Source organism: Podarcis bocagei (assembly GCF_964188305.1).
Source record: "Podarcis bocagei genome assembly, chromosome: 14".
Taxonomy (NCBI): Eukaryota; Metazoa; Chordata; class Lepidosauria; order Squamata; family Lacertidae; genus Podarcis; species Podarcis bocagei.
Window position 1 is genome coordinate 55,861,045 of NC_138139.1, and position 18,870 is coordinate 55,879,914.

Consider the following 18,870-nt stretch of genomic DNA (forward strand, 5'->3'; position numbering starts at 1 on the left):
GGCCGGCCCGGGGCCTCCGCGGACGATGGCGGCGCAGGCGGGCGAGGAGGAAGGCGCTCCGGGCTGAGGCGCGCCTGCTGCTGCTGCTGCTGCCGCCGGCTTTCCCTGGCCCCGGGGGCCGCCGCGGCTGCCATGGCGCCCGGCCCGCTGGTGCTGGCGCTGCTGGTGCTCCTGGCCCCCGCCGCCCCCTCGCCGCCGCCCGCCAAGGAGGCGCGGGGCAGCAACGGCGGAGGCGGAGGTCCCGACGGTAAGTAACGGACGCGACCGACTTCCCGGAGCCGCACTGCGGAGGAGCGGGACGGAGTGGCACTCTGCGCACGCCTAGAGGACCGTTTCCCTCTTCCCGACCCGGCAGTACTGGAGAGAGAGAGGGGTTCCCGTTTTCTACAGGCCCCCCCAGCTTTGGATGCGCGCTCGAGTTTGAGCCCGAGGAGGTCCCGTTCAGCCCGGGCGCAAGGGGCCCGGAGTGACCTCGGGGAGAGGCCCGCGGGCCGCCCCGTCTTCAGCCTTCCAGCGTTCGCCCCTTTTAGCCCCGGAGCCAGAGAGAAGGCGCTTGCGGGGTCCCCAGCAGTCCTTTGGCAAAAGGGCCCCCTCCCGCCCAGCCCCTGTTGGAGGGGCCCCCCGTTCCTCGGTTTGCCCGGGGGCCCGCCGTGTTTTCGTCTCCCACTTGGGGAAACGGAAGGTGCGTCCGGTTCTGGCTTGGGGCGGGGGCGGCGCCGCGATGGAAAAGCGCCGCTGCCAGGCTGGGGCGGCGCCCGGGTCACGGAGTCCTTGCTTCGCCCGGGGAGGCCGATGGCGCAACGCCCGGTTCCCAGTTACCCGCCGGGCAGCCTTTGCCTTTCCAGCGAATGGCGCGGGCGGCGGGGCGGGACGTTGGTTGAGCATCACTTGTGCGCGTGGAACAGCGGCGGAGGGGGGGGGGTCTCTCTCCTCGCCGGATGAGCGTCGGGTGGCTGGACCGGTCAGGCAGGCTCCCTCCCTCCCTCCCTCCCGCCCGGCGGCCAGCCGGCTTGTCCGCATTCTCTCGCGTGTGCGCCTTGACTCGGCGCCCACTGCTTCCTCTGCCTTGGGGGCGCCCCCCCCCATTCCTTTCCTTTTAGGGTCGGTCAGCTGAACCTCCACTTCTTGCCCACCTTAGACTTGATCTTGTTGTGTGAGGGGCTGAGCTCCTGGCTGCCTCTGTGCTGAGCGTGGGGTGCAGGGGGTCGGCATGGCACACCCTGCCCCTTCCCCATCCCTGCCCACCGCACCTTTCTTTGTCAGTCACTGCGCTGTGCGCTCAGCAAACAGGCAGGTGCCTGGCACCCTGGTCCCCGCAGGCCAATCCCCTGGGCTTGCCGGCTCAGCCCTTTCAGGAAATGCCAGTCCTTGTGGCAGGCTGTGTGCCAAAGTCCACAGCTCTCTCTTGGCAGAGCTGCCTCTCCTGACCTCCCCTTGACCTTGCTGCAGGGCAAGGCTGGGCAAGGCCTTCCTGGTCTTCAGTGGGAAGGGGCAGGCAGCAGCCCAGCTTCTACTGCCTGGAGGCCAAAGAGGCTCCTGTGGCTCTGGACAAGCCCCCTGGGAGCTCCTTGTGGGAAGCCGGAGACATTGAGGGGGGCACTGCCCGCCCCTTCATGCTGCTGCACTTGGCAGAGACTTGGGGGGGGGGCTGGCTGCTGATCCCCCTGTGGTGAGAAGGCTGGCTGGACCTGAATTCCTTCCCCTGCACATTTCCTGACGCCTTGCCCCCTACTCCCCCCGCAGACCGGTCCTTTGTGGCGGAGTATTTCGTCCAGGGCGCCCAGAAGCTCTCCTTCTACAGCTGGTATGCCAACGCCCGGCTCTTCCGCTTCCGCGTGCCAGAGGATACCGTCCAGCTGCGCTGGCTCCTTCAGGCGTCCCAGGGAAGGGGTCCCGACTGCGGCAGCACCAACGTCACCGTGTGCGTACCCACCCCTTCTCCCTGGGGAGCTCAGTCTGCCGGCTTCCTCCTGGAAAGAGGGTGGCCATCTCCCCTCCTTCTGCCCCGCTGACCCACGTGTCTCCTGCTGCCTTCCAGCCACTTCCGCCATGGTGCCCCTCCTGTCATCAACCCCCTGGGCACGCAGTTCCCGGCCAACACAAGCGTCCGCCTCGCCTACAATCTGACCACGACTCTGGCCACTCTGGTGCAGAACACCACTTTCGTCAACGTCACAGGACCTGCCGCAGGCGACTGGTTCATGGTGGCCCACCTGCCCAAGGCCGCAGGGAAGATTGAGGTGAAGGTGAGAGCAGGCCGCCTCCTTGGCTGGAGTCTGTGGTGGGAGGGGGGGGGACAGGGGAGGATCCTGCAGCTGCTGCACTGGGACTTGGCTGTGCCCGACCTGGCAGTTTCTGGAGGATCTTCTGCTGTGCCCAGGGCTGCAGGCAGAGGCCCCTGAATGTCCTCTTGTGCCAAGTGCGGCCTCCTCCTGCCAGCCACGGTGGTCCAGGAGGCTGGCAGTGATGCGTCCCTCCTCCCTCCCTGCAGGGCATCTCAACGCCATGCACCTACAGCTTCCAGCCGGACATGTTTGTGCTGCGCGTCATCGACTCGCTGATTCTTGAGCCCGACACTCCTGCGCAGCAGACCATTGCCCAGCCCGCCAGGCCCCTTCATGCCAAGTGAGTTAAAACGGGCGAGAGGGTGGGTCCGGTGAGTGCCCCCCATCTCCCTGGGCACCAAGGCCTGCCATGTGCTGGCCAGCTGGAGTCAGCTGCTCCTCCCTCTCTTCTCCCCTGCAGGATCTTTGTCCCCGGCTACAGTGCTGCGCTGCACTTTGAGCTGGGCGGCTGCAAGGTGAACACTTCAAGCCCCTGCGCCCTCCGTGTCACACTGGGCTCTGCCACGCTGCCTTTGCGCTCCCAGAAGGTGCTCAACTGCTCCGGGGACTGCAGCGGCGTCCTTGCTTCACCGCCGTGGGAGAAGTGGCTGCCCATCACAGTGGAAAGCCTCAGCGGCCTTGGGACCAGTGTCTCCTTTCAGCTGAAGGCCTCCTTCACAGGTGTGTGCCAGCTGCGAGAGGGGAGGGGCAAGGGCGGGGTGCCAAGCTGTGTCAGCTTGCCAGTTCCTGAGTCTCTGCTGCGGATGCCCTAGCTGTGGGTCAGGGGGTGGGTTGCCCTGCCTTGCAGCCTTCTCGTCCTGAGGCCCTCGCTCACCTTGCGCCGTGTCCTCTGCAGTGTGCAAGCCTGACAGGGCCAGCTCCTTCCTCAGCTTCTATCACGGCCTGAACCGGAGCCAGGAGGCACCTTTGCCGGGAGGAAGCCCCAACGCCACCCTGCTCACGGGAGCCAGGGCAGCGCACAACCCCCTTGGCCAAAGCAGCCGCTGCCTGCGCAACCAGCCTGTCATCCGCGAAGACCTGGACGTGGTGTCTCTGCATTTCCGTGTCCTGGGAGACGTTGGTGTGCCTGTGCAGGCCGAGCCCCCGGCGTTGCTCCTCTTCAACCTGAACTCGGGCATGGACAGCGGGGGGACCCTGGTGCTGAATCTGGCCCTTAACCAGGTAAGAGGGTTGACCTGGCACTGCCCCTCTTGGGGCACTGAAGCCGGACTGCTAGGGGAGAGGCGCCAACCGAGTCTCTTTCCTGCTTTGTCCTTGCAGACTGGCTGGAGCCTTGGGAATGCCTCGGTGTGGGCCTGCTTGAGTGCCAGCTCCCCCGTGCTCTCTGTGAATGCCACGAGGGGCTGCCACACAGGTATGGTTCTCTGCTTGTTGCACCCGAGCCCTGGGAGGGCACTGAAACTGGCAGGCTGGGCGCTGGTTGCTGACGGAGTGTGGGCACTAACGGAAGGCCTGTCTCTCTTCCCTGCCCCACAGCTTTCTCCCAAGGCTATCCGCTGAACGTATCCACCTCTTCTCCAGACGCTACACTCATCATCCCGTACCCAGAAACGGCCAACTGGTTCCTGTCCCTGCAGCTCCTCTGCCCGGAGGGTGTGGGGTGAGCACTCTGGTGCTGCCAGCCGTGCGGCCAGGGCTGGGCCTTTGCTGCAGTAGCGGTGGCAGCAAGGCCTCTGGGGCCAGGGTTCCTGAGCACCTCTCAGGCAGGGGTTTCTGCCACCTGGTCCTCACCTTGCCTTGGGCCTCTCTGCCTTTGCGTGTTGGTGCCAGGTGGGCCCAGCGTCCTTGGTGGCACATGGGCTCTGTCTCTCTCTCTCTGCAGGGAATGTGACCAAGCCAAAGCCCAGGTGTCCGTTGTGACCTTGCTCAGCCCCTGCTTCGATAACTGTGGGACGTATGGGCAGTGCAGCCTCCTGGGCCGCAGTTACCCTTATGCCGGGTGCAGCTGCAAAGCGGGTAAGAGCTTCTTTGGAATGCCTGGGGCCGAGGCCACCAGGGCCTGTCCCTCCTCTACCCTCCCTTCCTCCCCTTTGGCTTCCTTCCCTGGGCAGGGCTAGCCTGACCATAAGCAGCCCCAAGCCCAGAGTGAAAAGGCCACGGTGTGGTATCCTGCACACCAGTCAGCCTAGCTGGAGGGGGCCCATCCTGGGGGCTCTGGGGGATGCTGCGCAAGGTGGCAGCCTTCAGGATGGGCACTCCACTTCCCACCTGGCAGAGGCTGCGTTGGCACGATGGGCTTTGTTCTTTTGATGTGATGCTCCCGACAGGTAACCCTGCCTCCCCTTCCTCCCCTGGCAGGCTGGAGCGGCTGGAGCTGCACGGAAGACACCAAGGCCCAGCCCGTCGGCACGCAGATCTTGGCCACGCTCCTGCTGACACTCAGCAACCTCTTCTTCCTGCCGGCAATTGCTGTTGCACTTTACCACTACCACCTGGTGGAAGCCTCCGTTTACACCTTCAACATGTTCTTCTCCACCGTAGGTCCAGGCTTCCCCCTCAGCGGGATGGGTGCTGAACGGGATCCCAGCCACCCGTTGGGGTGGGGCAAGGCCCAAGCAGGCCCTTCTTTGGGGAGCAGGGCAAGCAAGCCAGCCCAACTGTCCACTTTGCCTGCCTGCCTCTTTCTGGCAGTGGGGCGGCTGGGGAAAAGCGGAGGGCTCCTTGATCCTGGTTCGGTGCCCCTTGCACTGCCCTGTGGCATCCTCAGGCTGCTGTTGTGGTTGTGTGCCCAGTGGGGCCCTGGCACCTCCAGACTTTGGGCTCAGGGGACAAAGAGCTGCACAGTGGGAGTGGTGCCTTCTGACTGGCACCTTCTCTCCCCTCTGCGGCTGCAGTTCTACCATGCCTGTGACCAGCCCGGTGTTGCAGTGATGTGCATCATGGATTACGACACGCTGCAGTTCTGTGACTTCTTTGGCTCTGTGGTCTCCATCTGGGTGACAGTCCTGTGCATGGCTCGACTGGAGAAGACCTTGAAATATGTATGTTGGGGGCAAGCCAGCAAGCGGGGTACTGCATGGGAGGGGGCTGTTGTTTGCAGCGAGCCCCTCGAAAGCCAGGGCAGGCCCAGTCCTGAGCTCACACCTTGAATGTCGCCAGCAAGACTTCCCCTGGGGCAGGAGGCTCTGAATAATAAACAAAACGGATGTAAGAAAATGAACGCTGTGCATTTGCCCTGTGTATCTTGCGGGTTTCCCATCCTGGTGTTGCCAGGTGGACTGAGAGCCAGAGTTGGGCCAGAGAGGCGGACAGGCAGGCTTCCAGTCTTCCTGGGTCTCTGCTGCAGTTTCTCACTGAAAAGCAAAGGTGTCAGTGGGCGTTAGAAAAGGTAAAGATGCCAGCAGTATGGCCAAATGTCCCAAAGGCGGCAGGGGCTGCATGAGGACTTGAGGCCCCGTTTGGCCAAAAGGCAGAATGCAGAGTTCAGAAATGAACAATCCCAGCAGGGTTTTGTGGCTGGGAGCTCCCGTCTTTGCCCTTGGCATCTTGAAGTGATGCCAGAAGGTGAGTTGGAGTGGCCCGGCCTGCCTTCCTCATCCACCAGCCACAGACTCCCAAGGAGGTTCCAAGGGCAGCTCTGACTTCTCCTCTCTTCCCTTGCAGGTCCTCTGTGTGCTGGGGACCCTGTTCATCGCCATGTCACTGCAGCTGGACCGCCGAGGGGTCTGGAACATGATGGGGCCCTGCCTCGTTGCCCTCCTCATCATGATTGCAGCTTGGGTAGGTGGCTCCTGCTCTCACCCCTTACGGATCAAGACTTGAGCATCTCCTGGCTCAGGCTGCAGCTCTTAGCAGTGGGCTGGGCAGAACCTGCAGCAGGTATTCTACCTTTAAGGTGTAGGCTTCCCCTGCCTTTAACTTCATCACCCATCATGCGCTTTTGGAGTGTAGCCAGCTGAAGAAAGACCCAGCTGACTTCTCCCAGAGCCTTGGGGTGGGTGGGTGCATCTGGTCTCGGTGGATGGGCAGAGCCCACATCTAGAGACCCTCTGTGGTTGCCCTCTGCCCCACCTGGGATGGCCCATAACCCCCGCCTTCCTCTTGCAGGTTCACCGCGGTGTGACCCGGCGCGACTGCTACCCGCCCTCCTGGAAGCGCTGGGCTTTCTTCCTCTGCCCTGGGATCACCCTGGCTGTGGTGGCCATCATGGTGTATGCCTTCATTCAGACCAAAGAGAACTACTTCTACACGCACAGCATCTGGCACATCCTGGTGGCCTCCAGCGTGGCCTTCCTCCTCCCACCTGGAGACAAGCTCCAGAATCCGTGGGACTGGTCCCGCAAGCTGCTCTGCCGCTACCAGATTTGCAAGAATGACCGCGAGGAGCTCTACGCGGTGACGTGACAGACTGAGAGGGGGCGGACTCTTGTGAGGCTCTGGCCCCAAGTGCCTGCCTCTACGCTTCTGGGTCGGCTTGCCAGCCGCTTTCTGGGGCCACTTGGGCATGCAGGGAGAAGGCCATCCATCCTGCAGGAGAGACCATCATGCTGGCCGGGTGAAGAACAGGGAGTTGCGAGGGTCCACAAGACAAACGGCTCACTAGTCTTCACCCGAACCTGAGAAGTCACCCACTCATGAAGCAGGTCTCTCCTCCAGTGGAAACAGCAGGGCTTTCTGGAGCCTTCCGGTGCATCGCCCCAGCCTGCTTTTATTGAATCTGCGTGGCTGGGAACCGGAAACCAGGCAGTTCTGCAATCCTGGGAGTGGGGGTGGAGTGACAACTAGAGTCAAGTGTTCCTTGTGGGGCTTGTAGTGTGGTGGGCGATCACAAGACAGGAGGCTGGTGTGCAGCTCTTGACACCCTCACTCCTATTAATGTGGGAAGAAGAAACAGGGCTGCTCAAACCCGGGAGGGGTGTGTGAATGATAAGAGTGCAAGGGACACACCTGGGCTGGGCAGGGAGGAGAGGCGTCCTTGCTGGCCGTGGTTGGAGAAACCATGTATTGCTCAGGGAGGTGCCAAGTTTCTGTGTCCTGAACTAAAAAGCTGAGCTGGAGCAGCCCAGTTCTGTTCCTCTGCCTGTGGGTGCCAAGCGAGCTCTGCCACTCGTTGCCAGGCCTGAGACTGACTTGGTCACGTGATACTGCTGAATGAAAACTTTGTGGCACTGTTGCCATTCAGTGGTGTGCATCCACCAGCCAGGTTGTTCAAGATTCTTCAACTGCTGGTGGGCTTTGGACTTGGGTGCAAGCAGGGAGATCCTGTTCTTGCATCTTTCTCTCCACCACTTTGGGGCTATTCCCCCTGTTTTGGGGGAGCCACAATGAATGTAAAAGCCCTCAGCCAAATGACTGAGCTCTTTGCAGTCCCAGAGCTCTTAGTCCTTGTGGCCAGGCAAGAGCCCGGCACTGTTTGCTCACCTGTCTTCTGGCTCTCGCAGCTGGCACTGCTGGGCCAGGATAAGACCATGACAAAACCTTTTGCAAATGCAGACACAGGTGGAAGAGCCAGGGACTCCAGAGAGTTCTTTTAGCGCAATAACACACACTCCTGTTTAAAGGTCCTTAATTTGGGGTGTTTATTTTTTTTCTTCCCCTCAGTCACTGCAGGGCATGGAAGGGACACTAATCTTAAATGCGTAAATGGTTATTTTGTTGATTACCTCAGGAAGAACTTCAGCAACTGCAGTTCAGAAAGTTCTGTTAGTACCTTGTTAACTTTATGTTATACTTTGCCTTTTCAAAGCTGTTTAAATTGATTTAAGCTCTCATTTCGTTCAATTAAAAGTCATGCACACTGTGCTCCTTTGCCTTTGGTGCTTATTTCTAGCAATCTAATTAGAAGTGCAGGGAGTGTGTCTGACAACCCTTTGAGCAGAAGCAGGAGGCACCCCACACACTGCCCCACAGCAGACTGGGCAGCCTCCATTTTGGGACTCTTACCGCCACCTTGGCCCTTGGAAAAGGTGCCTTCTGCTGGGTGGGGTGATCGCTGGCCAGCCACACACAGTTTGCTTGGAGATGAGGGGGCTTCTTGCTTCCCTTCTGTGTGTGCCCCTCACTTCACAGGAGGTCCAGAGGGTGGCAACACGATAACGGGGCCTTTTCTGCAGGGCCTGCCTGCTTTAGGATGCTCTCCTTGGGGAGCCTCGCATGGCACCTTTTATTGCATATATTTAGGTGCCAGGTGAAAGTGTTCTTCAGCCAGACATTTGACAATTTATGGCTTTCTAAGGTGTGGGGGGGATTGTTTTTTCCTTTTCCCATTATTATATTATGCATTTTGTGTTTTATGCTGTAACCTGTCCTGTGGTCTTTTGATGAAAGGCAGTGTATAGTTGGTTGGGTCCATCTGTCTCTGGGGACAATGGAGGAATGCGCCCTTGGAGGTGAAGGCAAACTCCTGGAAGGTTGCAGTGCCTGCTGTGGCTGTAGAGACTGATACAGGAGAGACATGTTTTATTGCAGCAGGGGCAGATGAAGACATCTGGTTGTGCTGCACCACGGTGTTTCTTCTCTCTGTGCTCCTCTCAGTGGTTATTCCTCCTCTGGTCACTGCTATGGATGCACAATCTGACTGACTGTCTCCAGGCACTGTGGTTGTAGTAGGGAGCGGGTGGTGCTGGGGTCTAAACCCCTGAGCCGCTTGGGCTCCCAATTGGAGGGTCGGTGGTTTGAATCTGGGGGTGAGCTCCCGTTGCTCTGTCCCTGCTCCTGCCAACCTAGCAGTTTGAAAGCACACCAGTGCAAGTAGATAAATAGGTACCACTGTGGCAGGAAGCTAAACGGTGTTTCCGTGTGCTCTGACACTCATCACAGTCCTCCATTGCACCAGGAGTGGTTTGGTCATGGTGGCCACATGACCCGGAAAGCTGTCCATAGACAAACGCCGGCTCCCTCGGCCTGAAAAGTGAGATGAGTGTTGCAACCCCATAGTCGCCTTTGACTGGACTTAACCGCCCAGGGTCCTTCACCCTTTTCCCTGTGGTTGCCTGCAAGGAATTCCCACACGGCAGCATTGCTGGTGCCAGCCTTCATGTCCCATTTGCAGACATCTTTGCAACGCAGCGCTGGCCTGGTGCCTGAAGCCAGCTCCCGGCAGAGCGCATCCTTGGGGATCCGGCCGTCTTCCATTCTGCGGACGGGACCAAGCCAGGTAGATGCTGCTGGGAGAGGAGTGGGAACATGCTAGGAATGTGGGCTTGGGAGAGCACATCTGTCCTGCCACGGGATGCCCAATAAATTTAATAAGAACCATAGATTAATACACCATAACGATAGGAGGCTTTGTCACCCCCTTTCCTGCTTCAGTCATTGAAAACGAGCTGATGACATAGGCGCCGACTCCATGGGGCTTGAGGGGGCCCGAGCCCCCTCAAAAATTCGTTTGGGGGGGCTCAGCCCCCCCAATAATCTCGGGCGGCGGTGGGCGCGTCCGCGGCTTTTATAGGGCGCCCGGCGCGCACCAGCTCGATAACGGGCACCGGCGCGGCGGGGGGCGCCGGGCCGGGGGAGGGGGGCGGCCGGCCTGTCTCCTTGGCAACCCCATTGAGCAGCGCCGGCTCCCCCGGGAGGGCCATCCCCCCGCGCCGCCGATCGCCAACACCGCCGACGCTGTGGCTGCCCGAGCCCGAGCCTGAGCCTGAGCCCGACCCGGAGCCCGAGCCCGACCCGGAGCCCGAGCCCGACCCGGAGCCCGAGCCTGAGCCCGACCCGGAGCCTGAGCCCGAGCCCAAGCCCGTCAGTCAGTCAGTCAGGAAGGAAGGAGAAATGGGGAGGGAGACGAGGGAGGAAAATTGCGCGCAGGGTGAAGAAAGGAGAAGGGCGAACGAGACGAGCTTCCAACCCAAAAAAGGGCTGGAAGACTGGGAGGATGCAGGATCGGGAAAGAAAGCGACGCCTTCCCCGCCCGCGACGTCGCCCGCTTGTCATTGGCAGCGCAGCGGGCGCCCAGAGGGGCTGGGCACCGGCGCAGGGCCGCTCCGCAGCCGCGGAGGACAGCTGCGCGGCTAGCAAGGTGCGCCGCGTAGAGCGCGGCCCTTGTGTGGCCCGGTGGCCAGGCAAGCTTGGGCGGGGACCCCCATGCAAATCTAAGACGGGAGAAGAGGGCAGAGCAAAGGGGGTCCCTTCCCCAACCTCCGGCTCTGAGACTTCCCTGAGCCCCAGAAAAGCGAAAGGATTTTCTCTTCTTCTTTTTTTATAAATATTTTATTAAGGTTTCAAATACAAAGTTAGAAACATACACTGAAGAAAAAAGTAAAAGAACAAGAAAAAGAAAAAAAGAAAAAGAAGAAAAGAAAACCAACCATTCAACACATTTTTTATATAACTAACTGGACTTCCTCGCATCTCCCTTACCCTGCATTCTTTATAATAAAGATATCAGCAAATTATTACCTTGTTTCATACCTTATTTTGTACTTTTCAAATACTATACCTCTAAATTTAACATACTTTTCATCAGTTACTTATATCTTAAACATAGATCTTAAACCTTAGATTTTGACCTTTTCTTACTTAAAATATAATTTCCTGTTTCCCAAATCTAATTGCTGAAGCTATAGTTTCCGAATCGTGTAAATTTTTAACATTCATACAACTTATATTGTTTTTGTAAATAGTCCTTAAATTTTTCCCAGTCCTCTTCCGTTGTTTCTTCTCCCAAATCTCGGATTCTGCCAGTCATTTCAGCCAGTTCCATGTAGTCCATCAATTGCGTCTGCCACTCTTCCAGTGTGGGCAAATCTTGTGTCTTCCAATATTTTGCGATAAGTATTCTTGCTGCTGTAGTTGCATACATAAAGAAAGTTCTATCCTTCTTTAACACTTTCTGGCCAACAATGCCCAAGAGGAAGGCCTCTGGTTTCTTGGGAAAGGTATACTTAAATACCTTTTTTAACTCATTATAGATCATTTCCCAGAAGGCCTTCACTTTTGGACAAGTCCACCAGAGGTGAAAGAATGTCCCTTCAGCCTCCTTACATTTCCAACATTTATTATCAGACAGGTGATATATTTTTGCAAGCTTGACTGGGGTCATGTACCACCTATAAATCATTTTCATAATATTTTCCTTCAAGGCATTACATGCCGTGAATTTCATTCCGGTGGTCCATAACCTTTCCCAGTCCTCAAACATGATGTTATACCCAATATCCTGAGCCCATTTTATCATGGCTGATTTGACTGTCTCATCCTGAGTGATTTTCTCTTCAACCTGCCCTCCATCCTCTTGCAGAAAACTCTTTGCCTGCCCTGCCCGTATCTCGTTTTTGCTTTTTAATTCCACACACGCACCCTTCGGACTTCGTGGCAATCGGGCGCGCGGGTGCGTTTCCTAAGAGAGTGAGGACCCCCGCCTCCTCCCCACCTGCTCCCTCGCCAGCCAGCCAGCCGCGCGCCCTAGCCGGAGAGCCCCGGCCGTCCCCGTCGCGCAATCGGCTGGATCTCCCTTCAGCAGGCCGTGCTCACAACTCGGCCCAGGGACCCCCCAGCAGCGGATCTCCGGCCCAGCTGAAGAATCCGGCAACAAGCCCCCTCCTCCCCAATCGCTCCGCCGAAATACGCTCCAAACCCCCCCAGATAGGCCGCCGGCCACCAAGTCTAGTGGCGCCCTGAGCGAGGGTCTCTCCCCAACACCGCCACCTCGAACTGCGTTCTCCCGGCTACCCGAGCGAACCAGCGGCAGGACCCCGGTATGGGCCCCCCCAATATTTTTTATAAGTCGGCGCCCCTGGCTGATGACGAAACCAACACTCGTCACTCTCGGCCCGCCTCGCGGGGTTGTTGTGCGAGGACGAGGTGGGGAGAAGCGCAGCTCCCGTTCCCGCCTCGAGCCCCCGGGGAAAGCGACGAGGAGGCCCGGACGCCGCCGACTCCCGCGCGCGGCCTTGTGGAGCGAAGCCCCTCGGATCCTGGCAGGCCCGCTGCCATGGTAACGGCGTAGGGGCGGGACTCTCGGAAACGCGGCGCTCTGCTCCAATGAGAAACAAGCAGGAAGGACGGCCTTCTTCCCTCCCCGTCTTTGCTTCCGGGTCGGCGGTGCCCCGCGCCTGCGCGAGGCCGCCTCTTGACCTTCGCCCTCGCTTTGGCGGAAGGAGCCTGCGCCGTGGCTCGGCGGGCGCAGACGGAGGCCCAGGGGACGCCCGGCCGCCCTTCTTCGCCCTCTCGGCGGGATGCCTCTGCACAAGATCCCCCCGCGGCTGTGGGACGCGCTGAAGCTGCGGCAGGGCATCTACGCGCGCCTGCCGGCCCACTACCTCCGCGCGCTTCAGGAGGAGGCCGCGGCGCCGCCCCCCGCCGTCCACTGGAGGCCCCGCGGCGCCCAGCACGTGCGGAGCCGCAGGACCGGCGAGCGGGAGCGCGTGCAGGACGTGCCCGTGCCCGTCTACTTCCCTCCGGAGAGCCAGCAGGGCCTGTGGGGCGGAGAGGGCCTGGTGCGCGGCTGGCGCTACGCCCGGGGAGACAAGGTGCGCTGCCGGGCCGAGGGGGCTGGGCGGGGGGCGCGGGCCTCGCGCGGAGGAGGAGGCGCCTGGCTCCAGGACCCGGGGAGCCGCTGCTGCCGGGCCGTGGAAGCGGCGCCCCGCGAGGTGGAGCCGCCGGGCAGCGGGACCTCCCGTTTGGTCTGAGCTTTCCCCTCCCAGCCGCCGGGATCTTGGCTGCATCTGCTCTTCCTTGTGTCCTCAGCTTGCCGCCAGGGTGAAGAAGATCTGGAAGCCGCAGCTCTTCTATCGAGATCTCTACAGTGAAATCCTGGATAAGAAGCTGACGATTACAGTCACCATGCGGACGATGGACCAGATTGACGCTGTCTACGGCTTTGATTATTACATCTTAAAGGTAGGTTTGTGGTGATAGCTTGACAGGCTGTCGTTCTGTCTGCAAGCGTGGGAAAGCCAATATGACAGCTCTCAGATGAATACTTCATGATGGCCTTGAACGGTGTGGTGTGAAGCAGCCTTTGTGGGCCACGTCCCAGAGCTCTCCTTTGAGTGATGCAGGTCCTTCCTAAACTATTTGACAGAAGTCATAAGGACTGTAGTCGGCTTGCCATTGAAAGCCCCTCTTTGCCCTGAGCATATCGGTGGAAACTGGTGACAAGCCGTTGCATCTTTCTCTGACCTCACAGACCCCAAAAGCTGAGCTGTGTTCTAAACTGGGAATGGACCTGAAACGCACAATGCTTTTACGACTTGCCCGCCGGGACCCTTCACTCCATCCAGATGACCCAGCAAAGAGGGAGGCTATTTACGACAAATACAAGGTGGGTGTCTTCTTTTTCTTCAAGGGTCTGGAGGGGCCCATAAGTGGTCCGGTGGCATTCCTGTGGGAATTTTGTAGGACCATTTCAGTTCCCTCTCAGTTTGGTTTGGTTCAGGGAGCTATTGTAGTGGGTGAAGAGGCAGACCTACGAATCAGGAATCCCCAGTTCAGATCTTGCAGTGTTGCTTTAAGGGTTACAAATAGGGTAACATCTGTAGAATGCTTTAAATACATAATAGTAAATATTATTTCCCCACCCCAAGATGTCCACATTGGTTGGATGATTGTAGCAGCTATTTTTTTGCTTTTGAGCCAGCATCCATCATAATCTGCAATTGCTGTGAACACCAATCATCATTCTTGTAGCAACACTAAGGGCTGTAGATTGGTTATGAAAGCTTCTCTGTGCTTGCGCCAATGCGTAAGGTCTAAGAGTCCCAGCTGTGCTCTGTATTTCCCACTTCCTAGAACTTGGCTAGAGGGACACACGGCACTGGTGGAAGTTGCATAGTTAGAGGGTGTAGAAAGGCCAGTATAACTGTTGATATGCCTACATATATAATGGCTGCTGTTACTGTCTTTCCACCCCTGGTAATGCAGAATTCAGTGGCATCTTCAGAAAGGCTGTAGTGACAAGTATAATAGAGCCCAGGATAGGGTTGGGAACCCCTGAAAAGCTGCCAGTCAGTGAACAATATGGTGGGCTAGTGGTCTGACATGGTACAAGGTAGTCTTCAATCTTGCTGTCTTTGCTGCTTCCCAGTGAGTCTCTGTGCTGAGAGCTAATGCGTGTTACCTTTGCATGCAGGAGTTTGTGATCCCAGAGGAAGAGGCAGAATGGGTTGGGCTGAGTTTGGAAGAAGCTGTGGAAAAGCAGCGACTCCTGGAGAAGAAGGTGTGTTTTCACCCTTTGTGTTTGTGGCCCAATCCCAGTAAAGTATTTTCTCTGGAACATCCACCTATGACCCTCAAAGCTGTGTAAAATAAGTGTGCTTTTTGCTTTTATGCCGAGGTGCAATACATTCCATTGCTAAGGTTTGCTGTCTATGGGACTACATGGAATATGCTCCCTTTGCTTAGTTATGGAGGGGTGGGAGGCATCTTAGTCGGACTCTGCAGATGCTAGACTGGCTCCTGTAATCACTTGTACCCAAAATGCTGTTGATTTCTCTCGAGGGCTGCTGTGATGCTTTGGATTGGCTCACACATAACACTAAGGCGTGTGTTACTTGGATTGTCCGAGCCCAGCCCAGAAGCTTCACGTTAGTAAATCAGGGTTTGTTCTTGGGTTATAACCCGTGGTTAACATTGACCATGGCTTTGTTTTAATGTGCAAACCTAGCCTTTGTATAATCGGCTCTCTTCCCCATTGTGTCTTCCTCCCTGCCCCCAATCTTTCTCTCAGGACCCTGTTCCCTTGTTCAAAGTCTATGCAGAAGAACTGGTGCAGCAGCTTGAAGCACAGAAACTTTCTGAATCGGCTGAAGTGCAGAAGGTCTAACAGGAGAAGCAAGCACTGTGAACTTCTCTTTGGGCTTATGTTAAACAGACCAAGGGATGGAACTGAGAGAGCGGGATCCAGAATGGTTAAGTATGTGCTCGCTGACTGATACTTGTCATGTAAAGGCTGCTCTGCCCCCTGGACTTGGGAGGGGACTAGCTGCCTTGAGCTCCCTCCTCACGCTCCATTCAGGATGCTTTTGCCGTAAAGAAAAGGAGAAGGCTTTCAGTTCATGGCTTCCCAGCTTCTCCTGCATGTTGCTGCTCAGCCTCTACACCTGCAGCCACCATGTGGTCCGTGGTCCCCAACTTTGAGGCTGGTCGTCATGAGAGCCTTTTGCCACCAGGCTTTGGAGCACCCTGGAATGCATCCCGCCTTGGAGTCCTCGGAGACCCTTGGGTCTTCAGTGCCAGATAGCAACATTTGCAGCAGAATACAAAAGCCGTCGGCTGACCTCTCTTGAGGAACAAGCCACATCCTGTAACCTTAATTAAGATCCAAAGCACAGCAGGAAAGAAAAGAATAAACGGCTTCTGAATTATTATTGAAACGGTGTAGTCTCTTGTTCTTTTTAGCTGGAGTAAGAAACCAAAGGGACAAAAGCTGGAGCGTTAGGAACTGGCTTGCTGTCTCCCCAGCTTGGAGGACTCTTGCTGTGTGGCAGACCTCTGAGCCCCTGTGTCCTTGCTTTCTGGAATGTCCCTCAAGCCCAGTTAAGGCACATGCCTACCAGGACATGGTGTGGCTGCTTTGATGCGTAGAAGGAATACAATCCCATTCGCCCTCCCAGGCATGGACCAGGAAAGTGGCAGCAGCAGCCACTGGGAGAACCAGTGTGGGCAGCCTGGGCATCATCGGGGGTGGGGGGCGGCACGGCGGCTTTGTTTACAAGAGCAGCAAGAATTACTGTATGCAAACATCTGTTCTTGTCCTGAAGTCATCTGAGTTAAGCTTCAGTTGCCAAGTATCCTATGGCTCCTTAGTTTTAAATGAAGGAGCCACCTTGATGGGTCTGGCTGCAGTGTAATGACTCATATTTAGTTTAAAATTATACATCCCGCTTTTCACCATTTTTTAGGGTGCAAAGTCGCTTACAGCAATAAACTACACAGTATACAAAATTTAAAATGCTTTAATTTAAAATCTGAAGAATTTAAATAGCATGTGGGCCTGAAAGTTTCTACTCCAAATCCTGCCTTGCAGAATGTGCTCTCTCTCACTCTCTCTCTCACACACACACACATGTGCCACGTGAGGATAGTATAGCTTGCCACAAAAAAGGTGGTCATTGGCTGCTAGTCATGGCTCTGTAGCACCTCCAGTATTGGAGGTTGTTTGCCTCTTCACCTGTTTGTTACACTTGTTCTTCTCCCCACTTTCCCCTTTATCCTCACAACAACCCTGTGAGAGAGTCACTGGCCTAAGGTCACGGAGCAATCTTTGTGGCTGAAAGGGAAATGGAACCCTGGCCACTCCAACCGCTGCCCCACCCTGGCTCTTGAGTAGCAGTTGCTTGGGGATACCAGTAAAGAGTGCTGTTGTGATCATGTCCCACAGGCACCTGCTTGTCAGTACAGGATGCTGGACTAGATGAGCCTTGCAGCCAGGCTCTTCAGATGTGCTGATGTGAGCAGGGCGGATAGGAGAGCTTGTGGAGTATGGTAGCTTCTGCTTGCTGCCTCCGAGTGGCTTCTGCCAGATGCCTCTGGGAGGCACAGAAACAGGGCCTTCATTGTGGATCAGACTTTGCTGTCTTGTCTAGCTGGTAATGAATGGCAAGATACCTTGATATAAGTGTTTCTGAAGTCATTTGGTCATTATAACATAGTTGACACCAGGTGGAGGAATCCTGTCTTTTCGTTTGGAGCCTGTTGCCTCTGATGACGTCTGGGATGTTTTTGTGTGCTTTGGGGGCTGTCTGAGAAATAACAGCTCCAGTCTCTAGTTCTACCATCCTCAAATTCCCTGATGGCCTCAGCTGTCCTTTTCCAATGCCAGGCTATCTGTTTTGAGACGCACTCTATCTCTGTTGCCATTGCCTGCTCCAGATTCTCTAGATGCTCTCTGGAACGTACCTTTCTGTGGCGTGGCTTCTATGGGTGGGAAGCCTCCTTGGAGAGCTGCTAGTGCTATGGAGGAGGCTCCCTTCTTCTCCTCCTTTTCTCCTTTTCTTGGTGCAGCAGATTCCATCCTTTGGCCTTTGCCTCCTCTCACTTTGCAGGAACTTCCTTCAGTGTCAGTTGTTGGCTGTTAGGGTTCCAGGTCGCCCTTCGTCTCATAGCATTTGCCAGCCAAGGGCACTTCAGGGCTGGAAGATCCCTATCCTTGGGACTACAGGGGTGTGGGGCCACCAGACACCTGTGGGCTTTGGGGCGAGTCCAGAGCGATGCAGGTGCCCACGATATGTCCCGAAGATGTTGCTGCAGAGGCCCATATGACAGTGGAGCCCCCATGGAGAGAGTCTCGCGCCTTTTACTGGCCTTGTCTTCACCTGACTCCTTGGAGAAGGTGGCGTTTGGTGATGTAGCTCTTCCACGATAGACAGGTGCCAGCTTCACCGTTGGTACAGTGGGAAGGAAGGTCCTATTCAGCCTGCAGTAAATTCCCGTGAAAGGCAAAAGCAGCTGATGCAAGAATAATTTCCATTCAATGGGACTGACACAATATCCTCTCCCCCACCGCCCCGGCCGCAGCTCGATGCTTTTCGCTGTCCTCTCTCTCTCTCTGCCTTCAGCCTTCATTTTCCGCCCAAAGATTCCTCAGTTTGGCGCAGGGTAGGGCCACCCATGCACAGAGGAGTCCCATGACCGCAAGACGCTGTGCGCTCAGTTGCCGCGAGGAGCGGAAGGTGCCCAGATGGGGAAAGTGAGGTGGCACCTTCTTCCCACGGCGTCGCGGGAGTTTGCTGCCTCTTCTGGCCTCGCCCTAAAAGCCGAGGGGGGAAGCGGTCCTAGGCGGGATGAAAGTGGCCTGTCTCGACTGTTTATCCGGCAATTATAAGTACATCAGTGGTGCCTACGGGGGCTGGTTGCCATAGTTACAATAGGATTTGAAGGACCATCATTTGGTCCTGGCCTCAGCCAATCAGGGTGAGGAGCCAAAGCTGCAGTATAAAGTAAAGATTGCCATCGTCTTCCAGCCAGTCCGTGGCCATGAAAGGCAAAGAGGCTCCCAGAGTGCTGGGAAGTGTTCCGGATGGGTCCTGTCATGGCGGACGGCGGAAGAACCAGCAGGAGGCCGGCGCTGCGCAGACAGCAGGTGAGACAATGGAGGCCCTTCCTCGGCCGCCATTGACGGCTCCTTCTTTCGCCATCGCCCCTCGGCCGCCCCGTCCCGCCCTGGGCCACCGCAAGCCGCCACCCCGCCCTGCCCCACGAAACAAGAATAAACGGCGGACAAAGGAAACCGGGATGGGGAAATATGGAGCTCCTCTCTCTGGGTTGCCTTTGTGGGCCTTTCAGATCGCATTTCGCAAAGCCAGCTCATTAGAAGCCCCCAGCTGGGCTCCTGCAGAGCGAGGTTAACGCCCCACGGCTGCCACCCACTGGCCCCTCCCCCCCGCAGGGCCACCATTTGCCGCAAAGCCACTCCGGCTTGGGAGGCGCCTTTCTCGGCGGGGTGGGTGGGGGGAGTGCTGTGCCCAAATTCGCCGCCCTCCCCAGCCCCTTGCCTGGAGGTAATGTCCAAAGGCCTGCTTGGAGATCAAAGCCCCCAAGGGTTGTGGCAGGGTTGCGTGTTTGCTATTGTGATGGGGGGGGGAGGGGGCGCTGGGTGACAGCGTCAGGAGGGCGGGGGGCGCGGAGGGAGCTCACCCCTGTCCCC

General features: G+C 57.3%; 2 protein-coding genes across 2 annotated transcripts; both read left to right on the plus strand.

Annotated features, from left to right (window-relative positions):
* Positions 1 to 101: 101 nt before the first annotated feature.
* Positions 102 to 8,087, plus strand: PGAP6 (post-GPI attachment to proteins 6). The gene is made up of 13 exons (XM_081170390.1): positions 102 to 247; positions 1,744 to 1,921; positions 2,039 to 2,246; positions 2,492 to 2,625; positions 2,746 to 3,005; positions 3,181 to 3,506; positions 3,606 to 3,699; positions 3,822 to 3,945; positions 4,168 to 4,301; positions 4,644 to 4,822; positions 5,180 to 5,326; positions 5,949 to 6,065; positions 6,393 to 8,087. The coding sequence occupies exons 1-13, from the start codon at positions 133 to 135 to the stop codon at positions 6,687 to 6,689; spliced, it is 2,313 nt and encodes a 770-aa protein (XP_081026516.1). The 5' UTR covers positions 102 to 132; the 3' UTR covers positions 6,690 to 8,087.
* Positions 8,088 to 12,438: 4,351 nt separating this feature from the next.
* On the plus strand, positions 12,439 to 15,598 carry MRPL28 (mitochondrial ribosomal protein L28). Its single transcript, XM_081170458.1, has 5 exons — positions 12,439 to 12,754; positions 12,972 to 13,124; positions 13,414 to 13,548; positions 14,356 to 14,442; positions 14,953 to 15,598. The coding sequence occupies exons 1-5, from the start codon at positions 12,461 to 12,463 to the stop codon at positions 15,046 to 15,048; spliced, it is 765 nt and encodes a 254-aa protein (XP_081026584.1). The 5' UTR covers positions 12,439 to 12,460; the 3' UTR covers positions 15,049 to 15,598.
* Positions 15,599 to 18,870: the final 3,272 nt, after the last annotated feature.

What these genes read in the sequence shown, in the direction of transcription:
- PGAP6 (XM_081170390.1), top strand. Translation starts at nt 133, where the DNA reads ATGGCGCCCGGCCCGCTGGTGCTGGCGCTGCTGGTGCTCCTGGCCCCC. An exon ending in GGCAGCACCAACGTCACCGT is followed by an intron (nt 1,922 to 2,038) that starts GTGCGTACCCAC and finishes GCTGCCTTCCAG; the next exon opens with CCACTTCCGCCATGGTGCCC. An exon ending in CAGGGAAGATTGAGGTGAAG is followed by an intron (nt 2,247 to 2,491) that starts GTGAGAGCAGGC and finishes CCCTCCCTGCAG; the next exon opens with GGCATCTCAACGCCATGCAC.
- MRPL28 (XM_081170458.1), top strand. Translation starts at nt 12,461, where the DNA reads ATGCCTCTGCACAAGATCCCCCCGCGGCTGTGGGACGCGCTGAAGCTG. An exon ending in CTATTTACGACAAATACAAG is followed by an intron (nt 13,549 to 14,355) that starts GTGGGTGTCTTC and finishes CTTTGCATGCAG; the next exon opens with GAGTTTGTGATCCCAGAGGA. An exon ending in AGCGACTCCTGGAGAAGAAG is followed by an intron (nt 14,443 to 14,952) that starts GTGTGTTTTCAC and finishes TCTTTCTCTCAG; the next exon opens with GACCCTGTTCCCTTGTTCAA.